This window comes from Cydia splendana, chromosome 2 (assembly GCF_910591565.1).
Source record: "Cydia splendana chromosome 2, ilCydSple1.2, whole genome shotgun sequence".
NCBI lineage: Eukaryota > Metazoa > Arthropoda > Insecta > Lepidoptera > Tortricidae > Cydia > Cydia splendana.
Genome location: NC_085961.1, coordinates 10,372,047 through 10,396,484, shown reverse-complemented (window position 1 = coordinate 10,396,484; position 24,438 = coordinate 10,372,047). Strand labels below are relative to the sequence as shown.

Sequence of the window (24,438 nt, the reverse complement as noted above, 5' to 3'; positions counted from 1 at the left end):
GCCAAACTATAGTGACTATGGTTCTGAGTCACAGCTGTAACAGACGAGCGTACCGGACGAAGCGACTACACAATATACACTTACTATCAAACCGTTCTACGTAGTATCTTGGTAGTATCTTCTTAGGTAGTTTGTGGGTTGCGGCAAGATTGCGGTCCGGTATATCCGTCTGTTAGTGCTTTTAGATTTAATATAACTTTCTGAACGTAGTCGTAAATGTCAAAGTGCCTGGCCGTCATCTATCCATCAATGTTCGCATTCGCAAAATATCACAAAAAATAGTTTTCTTTTTCACGCACTATCGCTTAATAACACAAATGAAAATAGCAGCTATACAGTTATAGAATATCAATCAAATGTGCAGCTATGACACAGCCGAACCAAGTAAACGTAGACATTGAAAATGTTCCTCCATCCGAAGTATCGCCTCGGAATAATGTTTTGGTCAGATTGGACTCTATTTCTAGGCCTTCGCCAGCAAACAGGAACAATGTGGGGCTCGGAGACCGCCTTAGCAGTGTCTTCAGGGAGATTAGACCACTCGTTGAGCATGCCCGAATGGTAAACTATTATATTTAATTTGCAATGATTATTGATAATGATGTAATAAACAATGATTAGTCATAGAGCAGAAATCTTTTATTGGCTGTTCAGATATGTAAACATTACAATTAATGACTTTATGTACCTATAGAAAATTAAAAAAAAAACCTTGTGATTTCTCTGACATTTATGCTGCATTAGTTATGGTTTTATATCTTATTATAATGATCATAATATTGTTTCTCTACACACATATCATAAGTGTTTAAATTTGCAAGAACCGCAAATACAACCAGCATAAAGATAAACAAATTTTGTAGAACAAATTTCTTATAGCCATGTGATGTTTTTATGAAACTCGCTGTTAGTTTGTTCCATAAACCCACACTGATATAAATGCCTTTCATTATGCAACAGTCACATAATTGCGCTTCAAAAATATGAGAATATGGAATTAAAGTGAATTATACTTTAAGTTTCATTGAATGCTAGAACCTTTCTTGTGGTTTGACACTGTTAAATTGCTATATAAAGTGATGATATTTTATTAGACCAGAAATTTTCTTTACAGTCAGGGTACAATTGAGTACAAGTACTAAAACCATAAAATTTATTCTAGACCAGTTTATAATTGTTGTTTTGAAATGAATGAAATGAAATGAAATGTATTAATGTACCTATGTTGAGAATGAGTTATATAAGCTTAAATTAATTGCTACTCTAGTAGTCTCACCAGACTCTACCTTTTCAGGCATACAATACATTTCAGGATGACACACACAATCACATTAAATTATATAATATCAATTTAAAATAACTATAATTAACTTAAATAAATAAAATATTTTTTGCAATAATACTTTCAGGGTAATAATGCAAGGTTATCCCTTCCCACATGGCTTCCTCGGAACCCACCTGGCACACATCAAGCAACAGAAGTTCAAAGACCACAGAGTTCTATAGCACATGTGAACTTGGGCCCCAACGCCCAGACTTACATAGTGAATGAGCGGGTAGTGCTGGGGTCCCTGCCGTTGTCCCCGACACATGGAATGAGTAATGTGGCCGTTGGGGAGCCTGAGGCCCCTGAGCCTGCTACAGACCTCCAGGACATCAATGTGTCTGTCAACCCATCTAACAATAACAATATACATGACAATGTGGATAATGATAGCCAAAGTGAAGATGGCACGCAACAGGTAAGCCTAAAATATAACAATGTATCAGGGATGTTGCAGATCCAGATTTTTTGACATCCGCGGATGCGGATATTTAAAGGCTCACATCCGCGGCGGATGCGGATGTCAAGATTAGGTACTTAGCAAACAATATTACATTTTTAGTATTTTTTCATTAAAAAAAAATGAAACGTTTAGTATTTGAGCAAGAATATATAGGTGCGTTATATTTAATAAACAGTAACTTGCCCGACTTTTCTGGATCTAGACGATTTCGTTATAGATAATGACGAAATTACCTAGCACTTACGCCGCCGCTGAGACGTTCCTGTACCCGACTTGTTTGACATCCGCATCTGCATAAGCTCCGCATCGATTTTATGCAGATGCGGATGTTGAAAATAATGCGTAAGTTCCGCGGTTGCGGATGCGGATGCGGATGTTCGCAACATCCCTGCAATGTATTAGTATTAGGTACAGTCAGCATCAGATAGCTGGAGGAGGCTTTTACCCTGAAGGGGTCTACAGCAGAAAAATCAAATGAAATTTAAACCTATGTAAAATAACTAAAAAAATATCTATAGGATAATTAAACTCAAATAAAAATTTATATTAGATACAGTCAGCATCAGATAGATAGTGACGGCCGAATAATTCATAACACACCATTGTTACCATAGAAATATGGATATACTCCAATATATTTACTATATTAATGATTTTATTAAGGATGCAACCAATAATAGTACATTACGATTCAAGTGCAAAAAGTAGGGATTTCGCAACAAGTGGCGATAAATTGAAACATGACCAAAGGGAGTCTTTTAAATCGACACAAGTTGCGAATTACCCTTTAGTATAGCCCTCTGAGACCCAGAAGCATTAGTTTTGTTTTTGAAAATTTTGATTGTAGGGATTTAGGAGGATGGGTCAAATCTGTAACTGATTGCAGGTAGTAGATGTGCGTGGAACACTGAACCTACTGATCCGCTACGCGCCATTCTACTTTATCCTGTTCATCAAGTTCCTGTATGACGCGCGCGCAGGGCTCTTTGCCTTTTTCCTGCTCTTCTTCACGTTCTCACATGGAAATACTGCTGTTAAGCGGTGAGTTCAGTTGACTTTCTATAGAACTAAAGCCACATAATACAATAAAATTAAAGTTGATGCAGAGTCATGAAATCTACAATCTACATTAACCAGTGAAAAATAAGAAAAGTGTTGTGAATGTGGCACTATTCTTTTATAATACTTCTGATAAAGCTAGAAGATGTCAATTTTTGGCATGATAACATTTGATATCTTAGCTTTAAATTCAATAGTTACGCAATGTACAGTAGTGACAAAAAACCATAATAAAATTGTTTTTTTTTTTTAATAATAAATAAAAATAATACTACCTAAGCATTGCAGGAATTGTGAATGGTGGAAAGCATACAATTTACATTTATTGACTTTTTTACATAAGGTGTATTTGGGTAATTTCAGAAATTGGGTCAATCCCGATAATCATTTCAAAATCACTCATATTCCCTTGTGATAAGATGCTCTTTTCGGAATTATCCGCCACATTTTCAGTGTATTCTCCTATCTGAATTACCCGAATACATCTTAATGAGAAAAAAAAAGAATTTTGAAGGTTTCTTTTACGTTGAGCGTTTGCTTTAGTTAGGTACATTTTCACGGAGGTGTAATAAATCTGGCCGACCACGATGCATTAAAAATACTTCACTTGTTAAATTCGAGAGACCTGAACATTCAAATAATCTAAAGCGTTAGCATTTTAGAAGGATTTGATTGCCGTAGTTTATTTATTAAAGTCATCATCATTCTTTTGCCCTTGTCCCATTCACTTGGGGTCGGCGGCGCAGCATGTCTTTCTCTTCCATACCTCTCTGTCGCCCGTCATCTCATCATTCACTTGCGTTCGTTTCATATAACCTCTCACACAGTATCCACCGTACCACCGTAGTTTATTAGAGTATGATTGGATTATGCAGAGAGCACGCCGCGCAACTGAACCGCAGCATATTAGGGCTCGGCTTCGAGCTGGCGTGGACGGCCGGCTTCGTGGCCGTGGTGCACTACGTGTTCGGCGACGGCAAGCTGCTGCCCAACGTGGTGATGTTCCCCGCCTACGCCGGCCCCATCGACGTGTGGGAGCTGCTGTGGCTGGTCGTGCTCACCGACCTCATCGTCAAGATCATCACGGTGGATGTCAAGATACTGCTCACTATGATGCCTGCGTGCTTGCTGCCCTTTCAGAAAAGGGTGAGTTTTATGCTTATGTGACTATTCGGTAATGAAGCGCTGGTAGCCTAGCGGTAAGAGCGTGCGACTTTCAATCCTGAGGTCGCGGGTTCAAACCCCGGCTCGTACCAATGAGTTTTTCGGAACTTATGCACGAAATATCATTTGATATTTACCAGTCGCTTTTCGGTGAAGGAAAACATCGTGAGGAAACCGGACTAATCCCAATAAGGCCGAGTTTACCCTCTGGGTTGGAAGGTCAGATGGCAGTCGCTTTCGTATAAACTAGTGCCTACGCCAATTCTTGGGATTAGTTGCTAAGCGGACCCCAGGCTCCCAGGAGCCATGGCAAAATGCCGGGACAACGCGAGGAAGAAGAAGAAGAAGGAGTTACTATGCGGTAATGTCTAAAACGACGGTAAATGACAGTTGGACGGATATATTATGTAATATTATGATCTCAAAAAGCGCTACGATTTTTCAAAAACTATGCTGGCCGAACTCATGGCACCTTAAGAGCGCTCTTACAAGAAAAGTCGAAATAATGCAAAATTGATGATACTAGTCGACGAAATTCAGGACTTTGCGCTCATTATTAGAAACAATGAGTACTTGTTCCAGTAAAAGCGTCTTCTTATCTTTATAAATATCGTTGTAAATATTAGAAAAAGGACTTATTAAATTAGTAATGATTTTTTTTCTGATGGTCGTTTCCGAAAAACCCCGTGAAGCACTGAATGGCGAGCTCTTATTTGGAAATGTTGAGAATTTTACTCTGCTAAACCTGGCTATTTTGTATTACTAATACCCTGTACTTTAGGCATATCAAACTATATTTTTCCTACATACCTTTGAGAAAGAGAAAATCAAAGTAAAACGAACTCGATTTTCTCTCCGAAACAAGTGTCAATTCCTACGAAAATCTACTTAATATCGAAGTCATTTTCATACTCAAGCAATCTGCAACGTTTGCTTATACTGTTGGTATACATTAGTGTTTATGAAATTCTACTATAATTTTTTGGCAATTTTTTGAAAACTACTCTATATTACCGATGACGCGCGCTGCGCCAGCTCAGTGCCGCGGCAGAGCTTGTAGAGGCAGGACGTGTGTCGGTCGGCTCCGCACATTTTCAACGGCGACGACGAGATTTTTATCATTGTGTGCGGCGGGCGCCGTGTAAAACGCTATACTGTGTGCGTGTAAACCGCAACGAGAGACTTTGATCCTAGCACTGTTTTTATAGTATTATAATTTATAATGGTACAGTTTAATAAACTACCGGACAGGATTAAAAATATTTTCACCTCAGCAGCTCGAACAAGGGTACTTTGCTTCTTAAAAACAGTGAGCAAAATGCGATTTTGCTCACTGAGTCATTTTGTCTCACTCAGTGAGCAAAATCGCATTTTGCTCACTGAGTTGTCTCATTCAGTGAGCAAAATGCGATTTTGCTCACTGAGTGAGACAAAATGACATTCAAGTGACCTTTATAGTCAAATGTCATTTCAACATGCGGGGTCTAATACAAGTTCGATACTTGGGTTCTATTATCTCTGTCCCTCTAGGTATGTTCTCACTGCTTAGGGTGAAAAATTTTGTGTACTACACGAGATCAAAGTTATTTACATCTCGTGCGCTTTTGAATCCCTTACTACGCTCAAGATTCTAAATTAGATTCACTCGCTACGCTCGTGAATCTATTATAGAATCTTTCGCTTGCACGGGACTCAAACTAAGCACTCGAAGAAATATCAAACTTTGATCTCTTGTTGTACAAATAACTATTGAAACGACCTGACATTCTATATGTATTTATTTGACTCAAGATAGTACTCAGGGTCTGATGATGGAGCCGGAAGGTGGTCACCGGTACCAATCAACCATGCAACTAAACCACTTCGTGTTTAGGCTCGTTTTATTCATCTCAACAAGATCTTTGACACAAGATAGTACTCAGGGTCTGATGATGGAGCCGGAAGGTGGTCACCGGTACCAATCAACCATGCAACTAAACCACTTCGTGTTTGGGCTCGTTTGATTCGGCTCAACAAGATCTTTGACTTAAGATAGTACTCAGGGTCTGATGATGGAGCCGGAAGGTGGTCACCAGTACCAATCAACAATGCAACTAAACCACTTCGTGTTTAGGCTCGTTTTATTCGTCTCAACAAGATCTTTGACTTAAGATAGTACTCAGGGTCTGATGATGGAGCCGGAAGGTGGTCACCGGTACCAATCAACCATGCAACTAAACCACTTCGTGTTTGGGCTCGTTTGATTCGTCTCAACAAGATCTTTGGCACAAGATAATACTCAGGGTCTGATGATGGAGCCGGAAGGTGGTCACCGGTACCAATCAACCATGCAACTAAACCACTTCGTGTTTAGGCTCGTTTGATTCGTCTCAACAAGATCTTTGACACAAGATAGTACTCAGGGTCTGATGATGGAGCCGGCAGGTGGTCACCGGTACCAATCAACCATGCCACTAAACCACTTCGTGTTTAGGCTCGTTTTATTCGTTTCTATAAGATCTTTGACACAAGATAGTACTCAGGGTCTGATGTTGGAGCCGGAAGGTGGTCACCGGTACCAATCAACCATGCAACTAAACCACTTCGTGTTTAGGCTCGTTTGATTCGTCTCAACAAGACCTTGGACACAAGATAGTACTCAGGATCTGATGATGGAGCTGGAAGGTGGCCACGGGTACCAGTCTACCATGTAACTGAACCACTTCGTGTTTGGGCTCGTTTGATTTGTCGCAACAAGATCTTTGACACAAGGTAGTACTGAGGGTCTGATGATGGATCCGGAAGGTGGTGACCGGTACCAATCAACCATGCAACTAAACCACTTCGTGTTTGGCTTCGTTCGATTTGTCGCAACAAGATGTTTGACACAAGGTAGTACTGAGGGTCTGATGATGGATCCGGAAGGTGGTCACCGGTACCAATCAACCATGCAACTAAACCACTTCGTGTTTGGCTTCGTTCGATTCGTCGCAACAAGATCTTTGACACAAGTTAGTACTCAGAGTCTGATGATGGAGCTGGACTGTGGCCACGGGTACCAGTCTACCATGTAACTGAACTACTTCGTGTTTGGGCTCGTTTGATTCGTCGCAATAAGATGTTTGACACAAGATACTACTCAGGGTCTGATGATGGAGCTGATGATGATAGACAGGTACCCGTCGCCACCTTCGCGCTCCATCATCAGACCCTGAGTACTACCTTGTGTCAAAGATCTTGTTGAGATGAATAAAACGTGCCTAAACACGAAGTGGTTTAGTTGCATGGTTGATTGGTACCGGTGACCACCTTCCGGCTCCAACATCAGACCCTGAGTACTATCTTGTGTCAAAGATCTTGTTGAAACGAATAAAACGAGCCTAAACACGAAGTGGTTTAGTTGCATGGTTGATTGGTACCGGTGACCACCTTCCAGCTCCATCATCAGACTCTGAGTATCACCTAGTGTCAAAGATCTTGTTGAGACGAATCAAACGAGCCCAAACACGAAGTTGTTTAGTTACATGATAGACTGGTACCCGTGGCCACCTTCCAGCTCCATCATCAGACCCTGTGTATCTTCAGTGTCAAAGATCTTGTTGAGACGAATCAAACGAGCCTAATCATGTTACTACATGGTTGATTGGTATCCGTGACCACCTTAATCATCATCAGATCCTCAGTACCAGTTCGTTTTTAAACCCTCGTTGATACAAACTTTACAACCTATAGGTACCAAATGCAATGACGAAACATGTAAATAAGCGAGTAGGTACCTATAATTTCTTTCGAGTAATATACCTTCATAAGTACGAGTATGGGGCTATTCATAAATTACGTCGTTTCAAATGGGAGGAGTGGGGGGGGGGGGGTCTGGACATCGGATGATGGTAACATGACGTAGGAGGAAACAGATTCATCCGAAGCTTGATTTTTGGATGATTTGAGGGGTGGGGAAGGTCAAAAATCGTCAAAAATAGATGACGTAATTTATGAACAGCCCCTATGTACATTTGCACTGCATTTAGTATTTTCGTACTTACCAAATAACAGTTTTAGAACTTTAAAAGTTAAGTACAGTTAGTGTTGTTATGGTTGATTTCAATATGCTTCGCGAAGGATCAAGAATGTTTAATCCATCATTGTAGTGCGAGTGTGGTAGAAGGGATCGGCATACTGAGCTCGCACGGCCTGCCGCAGCGCGTAAAATACCTAAACTCGCTCAACGCCGAAATGTAATAGCGCTCTTAAGCAAAAACATCTGGCCGCAATAATCATACTGAAGAATGAAATTCCTGGAGGATGTTTTACAATAACTTTGTTGACAGGGTAAAGTGTACCTGTTCGTCGAGTCGGTGTCGCAGCTGTACCGCTGCCTGCTGACCATCCAGCCCTGGCTGTTCTACCTCATGCAGTCCTACGAGGGCTCCGAGAAGATGGTCGGCATGTTCCTCGTCTCCATATACGTGGTGGCTAAGGTGGGCTATTATACAAAAATTATTTGATATACCCGGCTTTTATTTGTGGCAGGACGGATTGCTTCTCGTAAGAAACGCCTATTTTGATGGTAGTCAGTAAAATATGTAGTTCTTCCAAGTCGCTTTTGGATCGGCTTAATTTAAAAAATATGTTTTTACAGTATTTTTATTACTGAAATGTTACATTTCTAAATAAATTAATGTGCTATACGCTATACATCCAAACACTGTCATAGTGATCATCATTGGACCGTGGACGCGCGATGCTGTATAAAGCCGCGGCTCGATATCGCGCGGCGGCCGCGCGAGTATTGTTCGACCGCGGCAAACCTGTATTTTGGCTCGCGAGCCAATTTTGGCACCATCTTGATAATCTTGAACTATAGCGCGGCCGCCGATCCGACGATCGACCACATTATATCACAAAAATTTATTATTCGGAACGAAGTATAGCCAAATAGAAAAACGTTCTGTTGCGATAATCACTACATTTACTGTTCCATAGAAACTGTTTAGTGCCGTATAATTTAATTAAAGTACGACACTTTTCATTATCCATGTATGCGGCCGCGCCTGCCAACTGAAATAGGGTAGACCGAGGCGAATTGGGTCATTTTTTGTTTGACGGTCAATAAATACAATTTTTAAGGTGATACTGTTTTTATTAATATTCAGTTGGATAAATTATTAATTAATGAACAGAACCCAAGGTTCAGACATAAAATCAAACTTAAATATTTGGAGCGTTTGGGGGGGGAGGTGCTTTTGAAGGTCGATGTTGCGAATGCTTTTAATTCCGTTGATAGAGGCACCCTCCTAACGCAGGTCCGAGAGAAAATTCCGGCGTCGTACAAATTTGTCTGGCAATGTTACAGCTCCCCAACTAAGCTGTTATTTAAGTCAAATATTTTGTCCTCGTCTGTTGGCTGTCAGCAGGGTGATCCCTTGGGTCCAGCAATCTTTAGTCTCGCCATCCATCCCATTATAAAGGACCTCAAATCTAGATTGAATGTTTGGTACTTGGATGATGGCACGCTTGGGGGCGACGTAGATACCGTTTTGTGTGACTTACAAAGGTTATCGACAGATTTTGGTTCCATTGGCCTTTCTCTGAATTTTTCGAAGTGTGAACTTTTCATTTCCAGCACTAACCTGGAAAGGGAAAGTATAGTCAACAAGTTCAGAGAGGTTGCTCCTGGAATAAAGATTGTGGATGAGACTTCGCTTAACCTCCTTGGGTCTCCCGTTTTGGACCAATCTTTTGATGATTATGTTGAGAACAAAATTCAGAATATCAAGTCAGTTTCGGAACGCCTATTGGAGATTAACGTTCACACGGCTTACACCATCATGCGACATTGCTTTTTTGTACCTAAGTTTACGTACGTTCTTCGTTGTAGTCACTTCTGGAAGTTTCCTAATCTTCTTTTGAAGCTGGACGAGTTGGTAAAGGATTCCCTGGCGTCGATTTTTAACATTTCTTTTGATTCGAGGTGCTGGAGCCAGGCTACTCTGCCTATTAAGTTCGGTGGCTTGGGGATCCGAAATATCTCCAGTGTGGCGTTGCCTGCGTTTTTGGCTTCGGTGCATAGCGCGCAGGGATTGATAGGGTGTATTTTAGCTTCATCATTCGGGAATCTAGAGCTGGCGCACTGCACTGAGGCTAAAAATGTATGGTCATTGTCTTGTCCGAACACCGACCTGCCTACCAACCTTTGCTCGCAGAGGCAGTGGGACGAGCCACTCTGTCAACTAGTACGGAATAATCTTTTTGATACGTCAACTGGCTTGGCGGAGCGTGCTCGTCTTCTTGCTGCTGCGGAATGGGAGTCTGGTCAGTGGTTACTAGCCTTACCTTCTCCGTCGATAGGAACACTTCTAGATAACGTCACTTTTCGTCTGGCTGCTAGTTTGCGAGTGACTAATGTCCCGCATCGCTGCCAATGTGGCTCTATGGTAGACAGCTTGGGTCATCATGGCCTCTCTTGTAGCAGGAGTGCTGGTCGGATTCCTCGTCACGCCAGCTTGAACGATGTCATCCGAAGGGCTCTTGTCAGCGTAAAGGTGCCTGCTATACTGGAGCCTTATCTTATCTTGGAGGTTTAGCGACGGATGACGGCAAGAGGCCCGACGGTATGACGCTGGTGCCTTGGAGTATGGGGCGGCCTCTGGTTTGGGACGCAACGTGTGTAGACACTTTTGCCGTGTCCCACTTACCAGGCACTAGCTCTGGTGCTGGTCATGCGGCCACGACGGCCGAGGACAGCAAACGGCGCAAGTACAGCACGCTCGGCAGTGGCTACATATTTGAGCCTTTTGGGGTCGAACCGTTAGGGTCGTGGGGGCCCAGCGCCCGGCGCTTATATAAGGATTTGGCGTCGCGTTTGGTCGATGCCGGGTGGATTTCAAAATCCAGCGAAAACTTATGGTTCGGTCTTTATAAAAAAAACTAGTAGGTTGTGCGAGTTGCAACTTTTTTATATGTTTTTAAGAACTATTATCTTCATGTTCCTTCAATTACCATCTCCAATAACTTAATAGTTTTTTTTATATAAAATGTTTTATGTGTCTAAAATCATCACCGTCGACCGGAAAAATCTGAACCTTTTTGTTTGCAGTGAAAATTATAGCATACCTATCGTACGATTGCGATTTTTCTTTTACTTATATCTTTTCCATGTTGTTGTTTAACACATGAAAAAATATGCAATAATTCCTTCACCGAGAAAGTACATTTAAAAATATTTAAAATTTTGTCACGAATATTCGTCAACACCGTCATGGTAATGTCAATGTGAACTTATCTCGGTGTATGAACAACGAAATACCGCCAAAGGTCCTTGCCCTATTTTTCACTTTAGTATAGAATGCCAAAAATGATTTCACTATAAAGTCACATCACTGAATCGTGAGAAATATTACGAACAAATTTGTAAAACGTAGTTTGTCACAACAGAGCATCATCACCGTTATGCTTTGGTTTAAAAAAGTTACAAATGATATATTAGAAGTAATTACTGAAATGAATGGCAAACTACATGAAGTTTATTGTGTAGCATAGACATTAACTACTATTATTCGTATTCTAGAAATAAAAACAAGAAACTCTCAAATCGTCAACACCATACCCGTCATCACCGGGAAAAAATGACGACCGGTGATGATTTCATGTGTATGGTGATGACGGTTCTCAGAAACTTTTCTAGTTATTTTGCTATAATTCATTATGAAATTAAGCTGTATGTTTGAAAAACGTTCTCTATGTCTTCTAACACTATATAATGTCTACCTTATAAATGTAGAATAAATGTAGAAGAAGATATAACTATTTTTTTCACACTAGAGGATGCTTAGTTTTTATTTAACATTTTGACTGAAGTAGGCAAAATTTAGGTCATTTAGAACTTAGAACATACAAATGTTTTTTTTTTATAATCTAATAATGTAAATCGTGCAACTTAGAGTCTGTAATTGTATGTTAGTCGTGTTAAAACAAAGTATTTAAACAAGCAACATATATTAAGTTTTAAGCGACCATAGGCTACGGTACTGGCTCACTATCGTGATGGCTTTATGTTTTTTGATAATATTATATTAATTGATGTATATAATTACAGCAATTAATAATTATACCATTGGGTAGTCACCGGACCCAATACCTAACATTTTGTAACTTATGACATGCATTACAAGTAGGGGTCTTGCAACTTATAAAACACTGATTATATATTAATGTTTAGCTATTAAACAACATATATATGGATTTAAATCATTATAGCTATTTTTAAAGTTAATTAATAAAACAACAAAAATACAAACTTGTGCAATGAATCAAACTATCAAAAAAAAGTAATATATCATAAAAATTAAGCTCATTGGTAAGCCAGTAATTTTATAATATGACATAAATACCAAGTTATGCAGTAGATAAAAGAAGATGCGGGTTTAAACTGATAATAAGAGTACAATATTGTTAATATGATTTAACATTGAAAAGACCCAAAAAAATAAATGAATACATAAATTGCCTATTTCGGAACATAAATTATTTAAAATTATACAATAAAAATACTTGTTATATATTTATTTATTTGAATAAAATGTATTTTTTATAATTTTCTAAAAATAATTTATGTAGCTAGTCTTATGTTCAAAAACATGTTATTTGTAATGTTTATTAAAGTTCTAAAGTCTTACAATTAAAAAAAGTTTTTGTTTTTTTAATACGTTTTTAATACATATGTAAATTAGTTCCCAAATCGTCATTACCGTACATGCAGTGTCATTACCGTCTATAAAAGAGTCATTACCATACCATGGTTGTCATCACCATCTTGCGTTTTTATTTTCCGAAAGCGATAACTTCAAATATAAGCCACAAATGATTGTATAAATACCATACATATCCTCAATATACAACCCCCCATTACTTTACCCAGCTAGAATCGTGTTAAATTAAACATTGAAAAAAATTAATTTTTTGTATGGTGAAATTTTTTGTGCTGAAATCCACCCTGCCACGGGTGACCAAAGGGCTGACCAGTATTTTGCCCAGAGAATTAGCATCGCTATTCAACGGGGAAATGCGGCCAGCCTGTTGGGTACACTGCCTGCGGGCGGTGAGTTGGAGGGTGTATTTTATTTGTAGGTTTTTTTTTGTTTTTTTATTAATGTGTATTTTTAGAGTATATAAGTGAGTTGACGAAGCCTGTTGCGGATTTTATCGCTGTAGTTTTTTGTGATGATGCCTGTAGCTGATTGTAAATTTGTGTTTACCTGACGAAGCCTGAAAATTATGGTCTCTGAATAAATACTTAAATATGATTTATGAAAAATAAAATACAAAACCTCTTAAAAAATTCGATTCGCCCCATTTTAAGGGGTAAAACGGATCAAAAAAACTCTGCCATAAAATCTTAATTAATAATGGTTAACAATGTTAATCATATGATTAAGAATCACAAAGGTCAAATAATTGAGATCAACTATCATTGCATGGTGTCTTTAATGTTGCATTTGAGCATTATTTTTATTCCTCCTTTCTAGTTCAATTTTTTATCACGCCACCTACAGAAAGCGCAACATAATATCACTCCTATACAATGTGTCTGGTCAACGATGTCGGAGCCGTTAAGGGCGTGTAGTACAATCGATTTCATCGATAAATCACCACGTGTTTTTTCTTTTAAGTCAACGGTAATGAAATGGCGGCATTTTTAATTTTTCAAACAATTGAGCACGGGTGCACGTGGTATTTTTGACATTATCTGTAAATTTTTCGTCCTACGAATACAAAAAATATCTTATTGGATAGCTAAACATGTAAGCAATCGATTAAAGCTAATAATTGTACGCAAACATTTCAATAACAGGGCAAAAAAAAATATTGAAAGTAAATAATTAGGACAGAAATGCATTACTTTTTCAGTTTTTATTTTTTTATGTAAAAACTAGGTCATTTACCTACATTTTTTTCGTACTGCATTTGTAGTACAGGATATTAGCTAGAAATGCATACCAAAATCATAGCTCTATCTTTGATACTTCAAAAAATAACACGTGTTCAAATATGACCCTGTTAATTACCTTTATTAATAACTTGAGATAATCCCAAGAATTATCATCCCCACTCCCAGTTTTTCTTTTACAAGCAGGTAGATAAGTCAAGGGGTGCTGCCAGGTCAATCAGTCATCCCTCGCTCTGCGTTGTGATAACAAACTTCTGCTATCTTCGGCTTACTTCAGTTCGATTGTGTTATTGTTGAAACTTTTGTTAGTTGTTGGACCTGCTGTTTATTTTCCGTTTTTGTTAAAATGGAAGACGGCCACTATTCTAGTCAGCACACTGCTGACATACATTTCGTTTATGGGTTTTGCAACGGGAACGCTAATGCTGCTGTTCGAGAGTACGCAAGGAGGTTTCCTAACAGACCCATTCCGAATGCTCGCACATTCATAAGAATTCATGCACGGCTCGCTGAGAACGGCATAAGAAGACCCGCCGATGAACGTGTTCGACTTGTAGCACCCCAGGACGAAGAAGAGATCTTAAGATTAGTCACACACGACCCGAGACTGAGCATTAGAAGAATAGCCAACAGGATGAATTTATGCAAGTGGACAGTCTGGAGAGTATTAAAAAGAGAAGGATTACACCCTTACCATTTCAGACGAGTACAAGACATTATTGGACCAGATTACGCTGCAAGATCAGTTTTTTGTTCCTGGATAACAAGAAGAGCACGAATGGATCAAACGTTTTTGAAACGTATTATGTGGACCGACGAGGCCACTTTCACGCGTTTGGGATACGTAAACCACCGCAACGAGCATCTGTGGCAGTTGGAGAATCCTCATGCTGTGAGACCAAGTTCATTCCAGCACCAATTCTCAGTAAATGTTTGACGATATTTTAGTTGGGCCAATTATTCTACCTGGGACAATGAATGGCCCACGATTTTTAGAATTTCTCCAAACACAGTTCCATGACGCATTAATGGAGCTGCCTGTAGCATACAGGAGGAGGATGATTTTGCAGCTGGATGGTGCTCCTCCACATTTTGCAAGAGATGTGCGAAATTATTTGAATGATCATTATGTCCCGTGGGTTGGACGTGACGGACATGTCGCTCGGCCACCTCGATCACCGGACTTAACTCCACTCGATTATTTTCTATGGGGCACCTTGAAACAAAGAGTGTACGTCGACATACCGGGAACAAGGGAAGATTTAGTGCAAAGAATAATTGAACATGCAAACATGTTAAGAGAAGATAAGGAGATGATTCGGCGGTCTACGCAGCATATTGCGATAAGAGCAACTGCTTGTCTACAAAATCGAGGGGGCTATTTTGAGCAGTTACTCAACTAGTTAGTCATCTTTAGCCTTAAGATACTTTTGTTATGATTTTTATTAAAATTTAAATTATTATTAGCGCTTTGTTTTATTTTTTCTCCTTTTGTAAAAAAACAACATTTTTAGGTACATCTTGGAACCTCTGTAACTTCTAAAGTTATTATGTCAGATACGTAATTTTGGTATTGATGTCTATCCAATATCCTGTACTACAAATGCAGAGCAAAAAAAATGTAGGTAACGACCCAGTTTATACATAAAAAAATAAAAACTGAAAAAGTAATGCGTTTCTGTCCTAATTATTTACTTTTAATATTTTCTTTTGCCTTGCTATTGAAATGTTTGCATACAATTATTAGCTTTAATCGATTGCTTACATGTTTAGCTATCCAATGAGATATTTTTTGTATTCGTAGGACGAAAAATTTACAGATAATGCCAAAAATACCACGTGCACCCGTGCTCAGGTGTTTGAAAAATTAAAAATGCCGCCATTTCATTACCGTTGACTTAAAAAAAAAACACGTGGTTATTTATCGATGAAATCGATTGTACTACACGCCCTTAACGGCTCCGACATGGTTGACCGGACACATTGTATATTTTAACAATAAATCCAAAACATGCTAATGACCATTTAGCAACAAAATCGAATAACTTAAATGAAAATAAACAAAAACTGTAAACTTTTGCAAACCAAAACATGAATAATCACACATATCCGATTCACCCCATATGAGAAAATTAGTTGTTGGTAACAAAAGACTCTACGTAGGGACAGCGATTTCGTTAAAACCTTATTAGCAGCTGTAGTCATATTTTCTCCCGACCATTCCCCCTGATACCTCTTCTTTTTATATGTACGCACCATCTAAAACATGCGAACATTAAATAAGCCAAAAAAAAACGTCCGAAAACCTTGTTTTATAATGTGATCCTAATCGCCCCCAATCAGATGATCCGAATAACCCCATAATATCATATGTTTGAATTATTTTCGCGTAACGGAAATATACCTTTAAATACAATAAAAACAAAATCAAATCAGGAAACACTATGCGCCATTAACAATAAGTAACAACAATTACAAACCTTTAGCCTTTTGCGTTTACTTTTATCACGGACTGTATTTGCACATTTTTTACATCGGCGGTAAAATCACAATACACCTGTACGAGCGACTCATCGGGAAGTATCACCGTGACCGACGCGTGAGTCTTTTCCAATGGCAGTAACTGGCGACATGCGTTAGGAACAGAGTGAACGCGGGACGCTGATTGACTGGCTGTAACTAACCGCGATCTTTTTCAAATTTTACAGAAATGCTTAATTTGATCCGATTTCCCCAGTGATCCGAATCGCCTCGGTCTACCCTATATACACACCCGTCCCAACTGCGCGCGAACATTCCTTTGCCGCGCGTCGAAAAACCGACAATGAATGGTTCGAGCGCGCCAATGATCGAGTTGGCTCGCGCGGCAGCCCGGTATCCATTGCGCGCGGCTGCCGCGCGAGTCAATGTACGAAATATGCCGCGCGATATGGAGCGGGGGCTTAAGCCTTTCATGTCAGCTAAGTGTACCAAATTAAAAAAATACAATTTCTTTTTTACAGCTGATTGAGCTGCTCATGAGGATACGGCTCTTCAAGAACGCTACGTGGACCATGCTGCAGAGTGTGGTAAGATATTTCAAACCTTATTACAATGTTAACCAGCTTATTGCTTGTGATGTCGCTCGAGTAGACGCGCGTTAACCTTAGTGTCCGACCGAAACATGTTTTTTTGCCGAAACCGAAACCGAAACCGAAGGTTCGGCTTTGGCCCCAGTTTCGGCCGAAACCGAAACCGAAACCGAACCTTTTGTAGACTTGTTACAATCGTTGAAAATATGTCATAAAACCGCTTTTTAGAGGAGAGGCCAATTCGTAGAAATTACCTTATTCACGATTTTCGTAGGACCGAAAAGGTTTATACTGACAAGTGGTAAGTATTGTTGGGATCAGCATGGTCTACTGATTATCAAAATGCATGTTGTCGCTTCATAAAGTAGTGGAATGAGTTTTTATGACGCCATAAAGTCGGCAGTACTAAGTTTTTAACTTTCTTCTTATAAACATACCATGTGGGGTATGAAAGTGCTTTGTGAGAAGATTACAAGATGTAACATACTATAACATTTTCACTACTTGGTGTAACAAATTAGAAGAAAACGTTCTAAAATTACACAATGCAGAATTGTTTTTGAACTGCTCTACATTGAAAACTACTGAATGGATTATTCTAAAATAGATACCTAGTGACTGTGAATATTCTCTATATAATGTTCAAAAATAATTAGCCAGAAATATTAAAAAATAAGAGAAATAGGTACATCAATTTGAATAAACGTATATAATAATTTGTTATGGGAAACTTCTAAAATACTATTATTATCACTGAAAACATATCATGTGATGTGAGGTATTAAAATGAAAGCGATTTATGAGTAAATTACAAATATATAACATACTATACCATTTCACTTATTTGGGCGTTTAAATATATTTGTAATCTACTGACAAAGCTCTTTCTTTTCATACCCCACATGGTCTGTTTTCAATAAAAAAAATAGTGTTTGATGGTCTACAGTCTACTGTAACAGAAATTTATACTGTTATTCGACTTGATGTACTAGTTAGTTAGTGTTAGTTAGTGCTTCTGGGCATTTTCCGCAAATCGACAACCATTGGTGCCTATTTTGCGTGAAACAAGGTAGCGCAACTCTAAACACCCCAGTTCCTCCATGAAGTTTATCAAATAGCAAATTTGATGTACTTTTCTTATTTTTAGATAATTTACTTAATTATTTATAGACATAGTATAGAGAATATTCACAGTCATTTTGTATAAAATTTGGACTAATCCATTAAGCCATTCTCAATTTAGAGCAGTTCAAATTCAACTCTGGATTGTCTAATTTTTGAAAGTTTTCTAATAATTTGTTAGACCAAGTGGTGAACATGTTAGACTATGTTGTATATGTGTAATCTACTCACAAAGCCCTTTCATTTGGTACCCCACATGGTATGTTTAAAAGAAAATATTTACAACTTTGTACTTACTGCCGGCTTTACGTTTGACGTCATAGAAACACATTCCACCACTTTATGAAGCGACAACATGCATTTTGATAATCAGTAGACCATGCTGATTCCAACAATACCACTTGTCGGTATAAACCTTTTTAGTCCTACAAAAGTTGCTATTCTTCAACTTGGCCACTCCACTATTTATACACATTACGATTGCGTCGACCGTCCGGTGGCGCCTTGATTAGGGGAATTGTGTTTTCTAATAAACCAATTAATTTATGTAAGTACCTATTCATAAATCAGTACATTAGTTAATATTGTTGTCCTACTTGTTCCCCAGCTTTTAATCTTTGTCACATGTTTAGTTTCATAGTACGAAGTACTATTTCGCAAGTTTCGGCCCGGCCGAAAGGTTCGGCCGTTTTTTGGCCGAAACCGAAACTACGGCCGAACCATGATTTTTTGGCCGAAACTGGCCGAAACCGAAACCGAACCTTTGGTCGGACACTAGTTAACCTTCGTAATTGCATATTGGAAAACCAGGATTCCATTGCATATATCTCTACTTAGGGCAACTTGCATGGTCCCCCTAACCCGGGGTTAAGCGGTTAAACCGTTAACCCAGTATCATTTTTTTTTATAATTACATTCTGCTTTTCCTAAAAACTACGAAAGATTTACACACCCATAAAAGTAACTTAAAAAAAAAAAACATACAGGTGTCAAATTGGACTGGTAACCATGGTAACTCCAGGTTTAACCGGTTGACCCCGGGTTAGTGGAATGGTACAAGCGGGCCTTAATGTTTATACATTTAACCCCCAGAATTTCGGCACGAAGCCAACGAGCGAGCAAGTCCTCGCCGCGGGTGATGCGTGCTCTATCTGCCACGACGACTTCAAGACGCCCGTGCGGCTGTCCTGCTCTCACATCTTCTGCGAGCCCTGCATCTCCGAGTGGTTCGACAGAGAGCACACGTGTCCGCTCTGTCGCGCCTCCGTCGAGGACGGCCATGCGTGGCGGAACGGTTCCACGACCTTCGACTTCCAGCTGTACTAGTGTGAACGCTCAGCGGAATAGTGTGGCGAGTTAGGGCTCGGTCGAACCTTTAAGTTCAAGTTAAGTCTTGACGTGAAGGCTCGACAAGCCATCTAATCGAATGCAGTGGACTGCATGGTATGGACGGTAAAAGCACTTTGGTGTTCTAAATGAGCTTTAGCGTGATTCTTGTTTAGGTTAAGCTTTGGTTAATTAAGCGGAATGCCAAGCCGGTGTGACAGTCGGGAGCGAGAGAATTCATGTCTTACGTTTGCCTCTTGCGTGGAGGCGGTCGCGTAGCTCAGGGTGGTATTCCATCTGTCCAATATCTTGGTCCAATGTCATTGCGTCTCACTCTCTCATTAAGCAAAATGTGAGACAAAATACACATTGGACAAAGAAATTGGATAGGCGAAATAACTTTCATGCATCCCAAAAAGGTTTAATATTACAAGTTATATAAAATGCTCTTTATCCTTTCGCACCTACACCAGACCGTGGATAGATCCGTGGAGTTTTGATTAATATTAGAATTCAAAGCCTACTTACACGGATCTAAGTTCGTCACGCCGGCGAAGATTGGCCTACAAGTTAACTATCTCTGAGTTCAAGCGGGCGTCCATTAGCGAAAATATTATTTAAATATTGTCTTGTAGAAGGCTTTTTGTGTCAGTTCGTTATTTAATCTATGTATTCGGCTTCAATAACCTATTTTTGTGATAATTTTACGTCTATAGGCCTTCTCTCCTTGTTTACTGATATATATTGAGGTATATTTACCTGTATATTATGTTAGATATGTTTGTGGCTGAATGCAAGCGCTAGGTCCGTCAGTGTCCCGGCCGGCAACCTTACCGCAACCGTGATATTATATTGGTCAGTGTAGATAGTGTTTAAAGCTATATTTTCTTACTATCCTTGTTGTACATACAGTAGCGGCGTCGTGTCTATAACACAGATTACGTGATATTACAGAAGAAACGTTAGTCTTTAAAAACATTTTATATTTGTCACGCGGTGGGATTACCGTTCCTTTTTAATGACGAGGAATAAACTGAACTGATCATAATAATGATAACTACCGAGAGCAGTAATAATTCGTGGAGTGTCTTCTCTGGTATTACGTAATCTATGGGCACAGACAGCAAAGTAGGATAGATTTGAACCACGAATGTGTCCAAATTATTGTTCCCTATAAACCATTAAGGTAGGTCGATAAAAATGTTCAAAAAAAATTAGGGTTATTCTTACTACTTACCAGCGAGTTGTCACCAGTGGTAACAACTGGGTTTTTTTTTCACCTACTTGGTTGTAACTAGTACAGTTTTAGTACTGTATGATACAGTGTACATCACTGCTAGATACTTGAATTATTAAAACAGCATTCTGAAATTACAAGGCGGTTTTTGGAGATTCTTGCTTGCCACATAGCTACTCTAAAATGATTGGTTTCTGAAGAATTTCCCACTTTGTGCGGCAGTGATAAACGTTTTTTTTTTTTCAATAATTCTTATAATTTATTAAGATTAAAATTCAATATATGCGAGGTATTTACATATTAGCATTCAAATAGAATTAGACCTTATCACTGAGGAATAAGGTTGACTAAAATACGCTTATAGAATGGCGATGTTCAGTGGCCTGTGCGACTGCGATGCAAGTTAATATTGGAGGTTATTCACTCCGTGCATGGCTGTGGCGCCGCCCTAGTGGGCGTGGGACATATATATTGTTCATTTGACAGTTGGCAGCTGACAAATAGCATGAACATGTCGCCCTAGGAAACTTCATATTATTCTCCACATCGTGCGTTGGCGTCGCTTGTATTTCCTCCACCACCAATTTCGCACATAGCCAATAGCTTGGCGCCCAATTTGCGCCTCCGCATACTACTAGTGATAATGATATGGTAGCCTTAATGCCTTTCTGATAAGATTTAAAAATGATCAGTTCACTGTGCAGTACAGTGTTTCTAGGTTCCTACGGCCTAAATCCGCGTAGACTGTTGATTCTTTACACCCTCAAATTCATAAAATCCTGTACAGCCAAGGACCCAAGTTAAATTGACAATAAGATTACTAGATTATGTAGTATGGATGAGAAACCATACTCTTTTATTTTTTACCCTATTTTATTTTATTTTTTAAATACATATATCAATTTTGGTTATTAACCATCCATTATCTCTCTGTCTTGTGTAAATCGTAGTGATGTTAAGCAATGCTTTTTATCTATTTTATTTTGATAATTTTCATTATAATCCCCGTCTATTCTTAATTTATTTGAATAATTCACATACCTCTGACTGTTAAATGTGGTATCATGAAATGTAGTTACACTTTAATATGAAATATTATTGAAGATTTCACAAAACATAAAGTAACGACTCCTGATTTAATTCCTATGAAAAGAACTGATTTTGAAGACAAAAATATGATTTTAATCGCATTTAAGTTATAGTTTTCGGCTCAATTTTAGTAATATAGATTAGTTTTTAGGTTGATGATCCAAAAAATGCCAAAACAAATATATGTATTAATGATTACATTATAGAATAATTAAATTTCCTAATTTCCATAAATTCCGCGCCACAACAATAGTAACTTGCCCATTCAAAAGTGAACAATGTCATAGATCTGAAAATCGCTTGCGTTGGTGACATACTTGTTGGAACCAAAGAGAATAGATAGTGTAGAGGGGTCCTGTCATAGTAAATTTTGTAGTCACAGTAAATTTACTGCCATCTATCGACACACGACTAAAACTCAAAATGAAAACGTATAAAACTATCGAAAAAATTTAAATATATGGATAAATGATTTTATTATTTTTAAGATTTCTAGTAACATGGAATAGTGTTTCGCTAGACCTTTCATTACATTTTGAATACATATATTAATAACAGGTACACAGTGGGTGTACCTGTTATTAATATGGGTTCATGGGTTTGACAAACGTAATTTACAAAACATCATTAAAGTTTTAATGTTCTCGCTTAAACCTAAAACGATCTTCATAATTTTGTACCTACCATAGAGCTTACGAATACTTAAGAGTTTGTGCGGAAAGAGAAGAGTCGTGGAATGTAAGGGAGCCCATACATTTCACGATTCTTCTCTCCGCACAGACTATAGCTGTATTGCAGTTTCATTAAGTATACAAATTCACTAATTAACGCCCGTTATTAGGGTTCCGTACTTCCGTAGTCAACTAGGAACCCTGAAAAGTTTCGCGTTGCGGTGTTTGCCACAACTTAAAACAACATGTAAATTATTTAAATACTTATATATAAGGACATTGTGATAAAAATCATGAATCGTGTTATTTATTTTATATTTAATTATGAATCATTGCTCTATTAGTAATTATTATAAGCACACTTGCACAAATCAAGATGTACATATTTATGTTGATTCTCCATACGAAGTACACGTCGCGTCATCATCTCGTGTTTTGAGTTTATAACCATTTGCCTAGTCAGATTGCCAAACTTTACCTTTGCTTCTATTACGTATGTAGGTACTATCCATATTTGAGATAAACAGACATTACAAAAGCGATGGAAATGGAATCAGTTTGCATAAACAGTAATCATTCAGAAATAAACCTAATTTTCCTCTACTCTCAGATATTGTAAGGCGGCATTTGAATATTGTTTCGCATTTACCACTAGTTTGTGATTGACATTGTTTTTATACTTTAATCCTTTTCCAGGCATAGAATCATTTATCGACCACATACGCGACGCGCAATAGAATTTCAACTTTAGCATTCGGATTTAAGGTTCAAATTAGATTGCACTTTCGGGAAATGTGACTTGTCTTCAAATGAATCATTAAAGCTGGATTAATTGGAATATATATTTGGATTTTGTGGGAAAACCTTGTAGATTGGTGCGGCCTGGAAAAGTGTTAACGTATACAGAAAAACAACAATATTTAAATCACTTCGCCTAATTATATTATGCGTGTACTATAGACTTTATGATTATGAGAATAAGGTAGAAAATGAAATGTATAAAAACAATTTGCTATCAGAAACTAGGGGTAACCAAGGTGTACTTATTTACGACATGTCATGAACATTCCATTTATCTATAAGTTAATTACCTACAAGGTGTTCTAATGTTATATAATCTAACTTTATGTGCGTATACAAATTTGTTGTTTCCAGGAATTTAAGTACGGTGCTTAGAGATATTTCCGAATAAAGGGTTAATTCCGAAACTGTTCTTCGAAATAAAGTATGAAAGGAAAAGTAATGTCCAGCGAGCTGCAAAAGTACACACCCACTTTATGATTGAATTCCATTCATAATGTGTCCATGTAAATTTGCAGCACGCCGTAAGTACATTGGATCATCATCATCAGTTTTTATTCAGGATTTTTACTATTTTCGGAATGATCCAAAGCACAGTTTAAAGTAGAGGAGTGCCGTATTGTAAATATGAATAGAGTCTGTGCGGAAAGAGAAGAGTCATGGAATGTATGGGGCCCAATACATTACACGACTCTTCTCTTTCCGAACAGACTACTATGTAGATGATTACGTTCGAAGGCAAGACACACTACACGCGGCGGAAGGAGGCTACGACAATAAAATCCAATGTTTACAAAGATTCATCTTCCTATCCGTACTCTGATCCGTCCGTATGTCCTCATGATATCTAGGCGACAGTCGGGTCAATCGGGGTCGGCAATAGTATTCAAACCCCTTCTAATATTGAATGCCGGATAAAAACAATCCGAATGTCGCAATAATACAACATTGTGGTTTAGTAACGAAGTGTCACGAACGCAGTCCTCAGCAGTAGATTGTTATGTTACTCGAAACGGACTCTGTGTTACTAAGGAATAATGCACATGGTGCTCGAAAACTCCTTTTGAGGATCCGTAATAACGAAGCAACGAGTGACTTAAACTGTACCTCTGTATTGTGAATTAATGAACCCCTGTAGATAAAATATATGAATTAAAAGATTACCAAATTGAAATATCAACTGTGT

General features: G+C 38.5%; 1 protein-coding gene and 1 long non-coding RNA gene across 2 annotated transcripts in view; both read left to right on the top strand.

Moving 5' to 3' along the window:
- Nucleotides 1-24,432, top strand: part of LOC134803772 (uncharacterized) — a 77,377-nt gene extending 52,945 nt beyond the window's left edge. The window contains exon 2 of the long non-coding RNA XR_010146017.1: nt 23,428-24,432. This is a non-coding gene — a long non-coding RNA (uncharacterized LOC134803772). The remainder of the gene's footprint in view (nt 1-23,427) is intronic.
- On the top strand, nt 239-24,432 carry LOC134803722 (E3 ubiquitin-protein ligase RNFT2). Its single transcript, XM_063776536.1, has 7 exons — nt 239-561; nt 1,410-1,742; nt 2,674-2,828; nt 3,722-3,992; nt 8,318-8,467; nt 16,938-17,003; nt 19,221-24,432. Exons 1-7 carry the CDS (start codon nt 367-369, stop codon nt 19,452-19,454), a joined length of 1,404 nt encoding a protein of 467 aa, XP_063632606.1. The 5' UTR covers nt 239-366; the 3' UTR covers nt 19,455-24,432.
- Nucleotides 24,433-24,438: the final 6 nt, after the last annotated feature.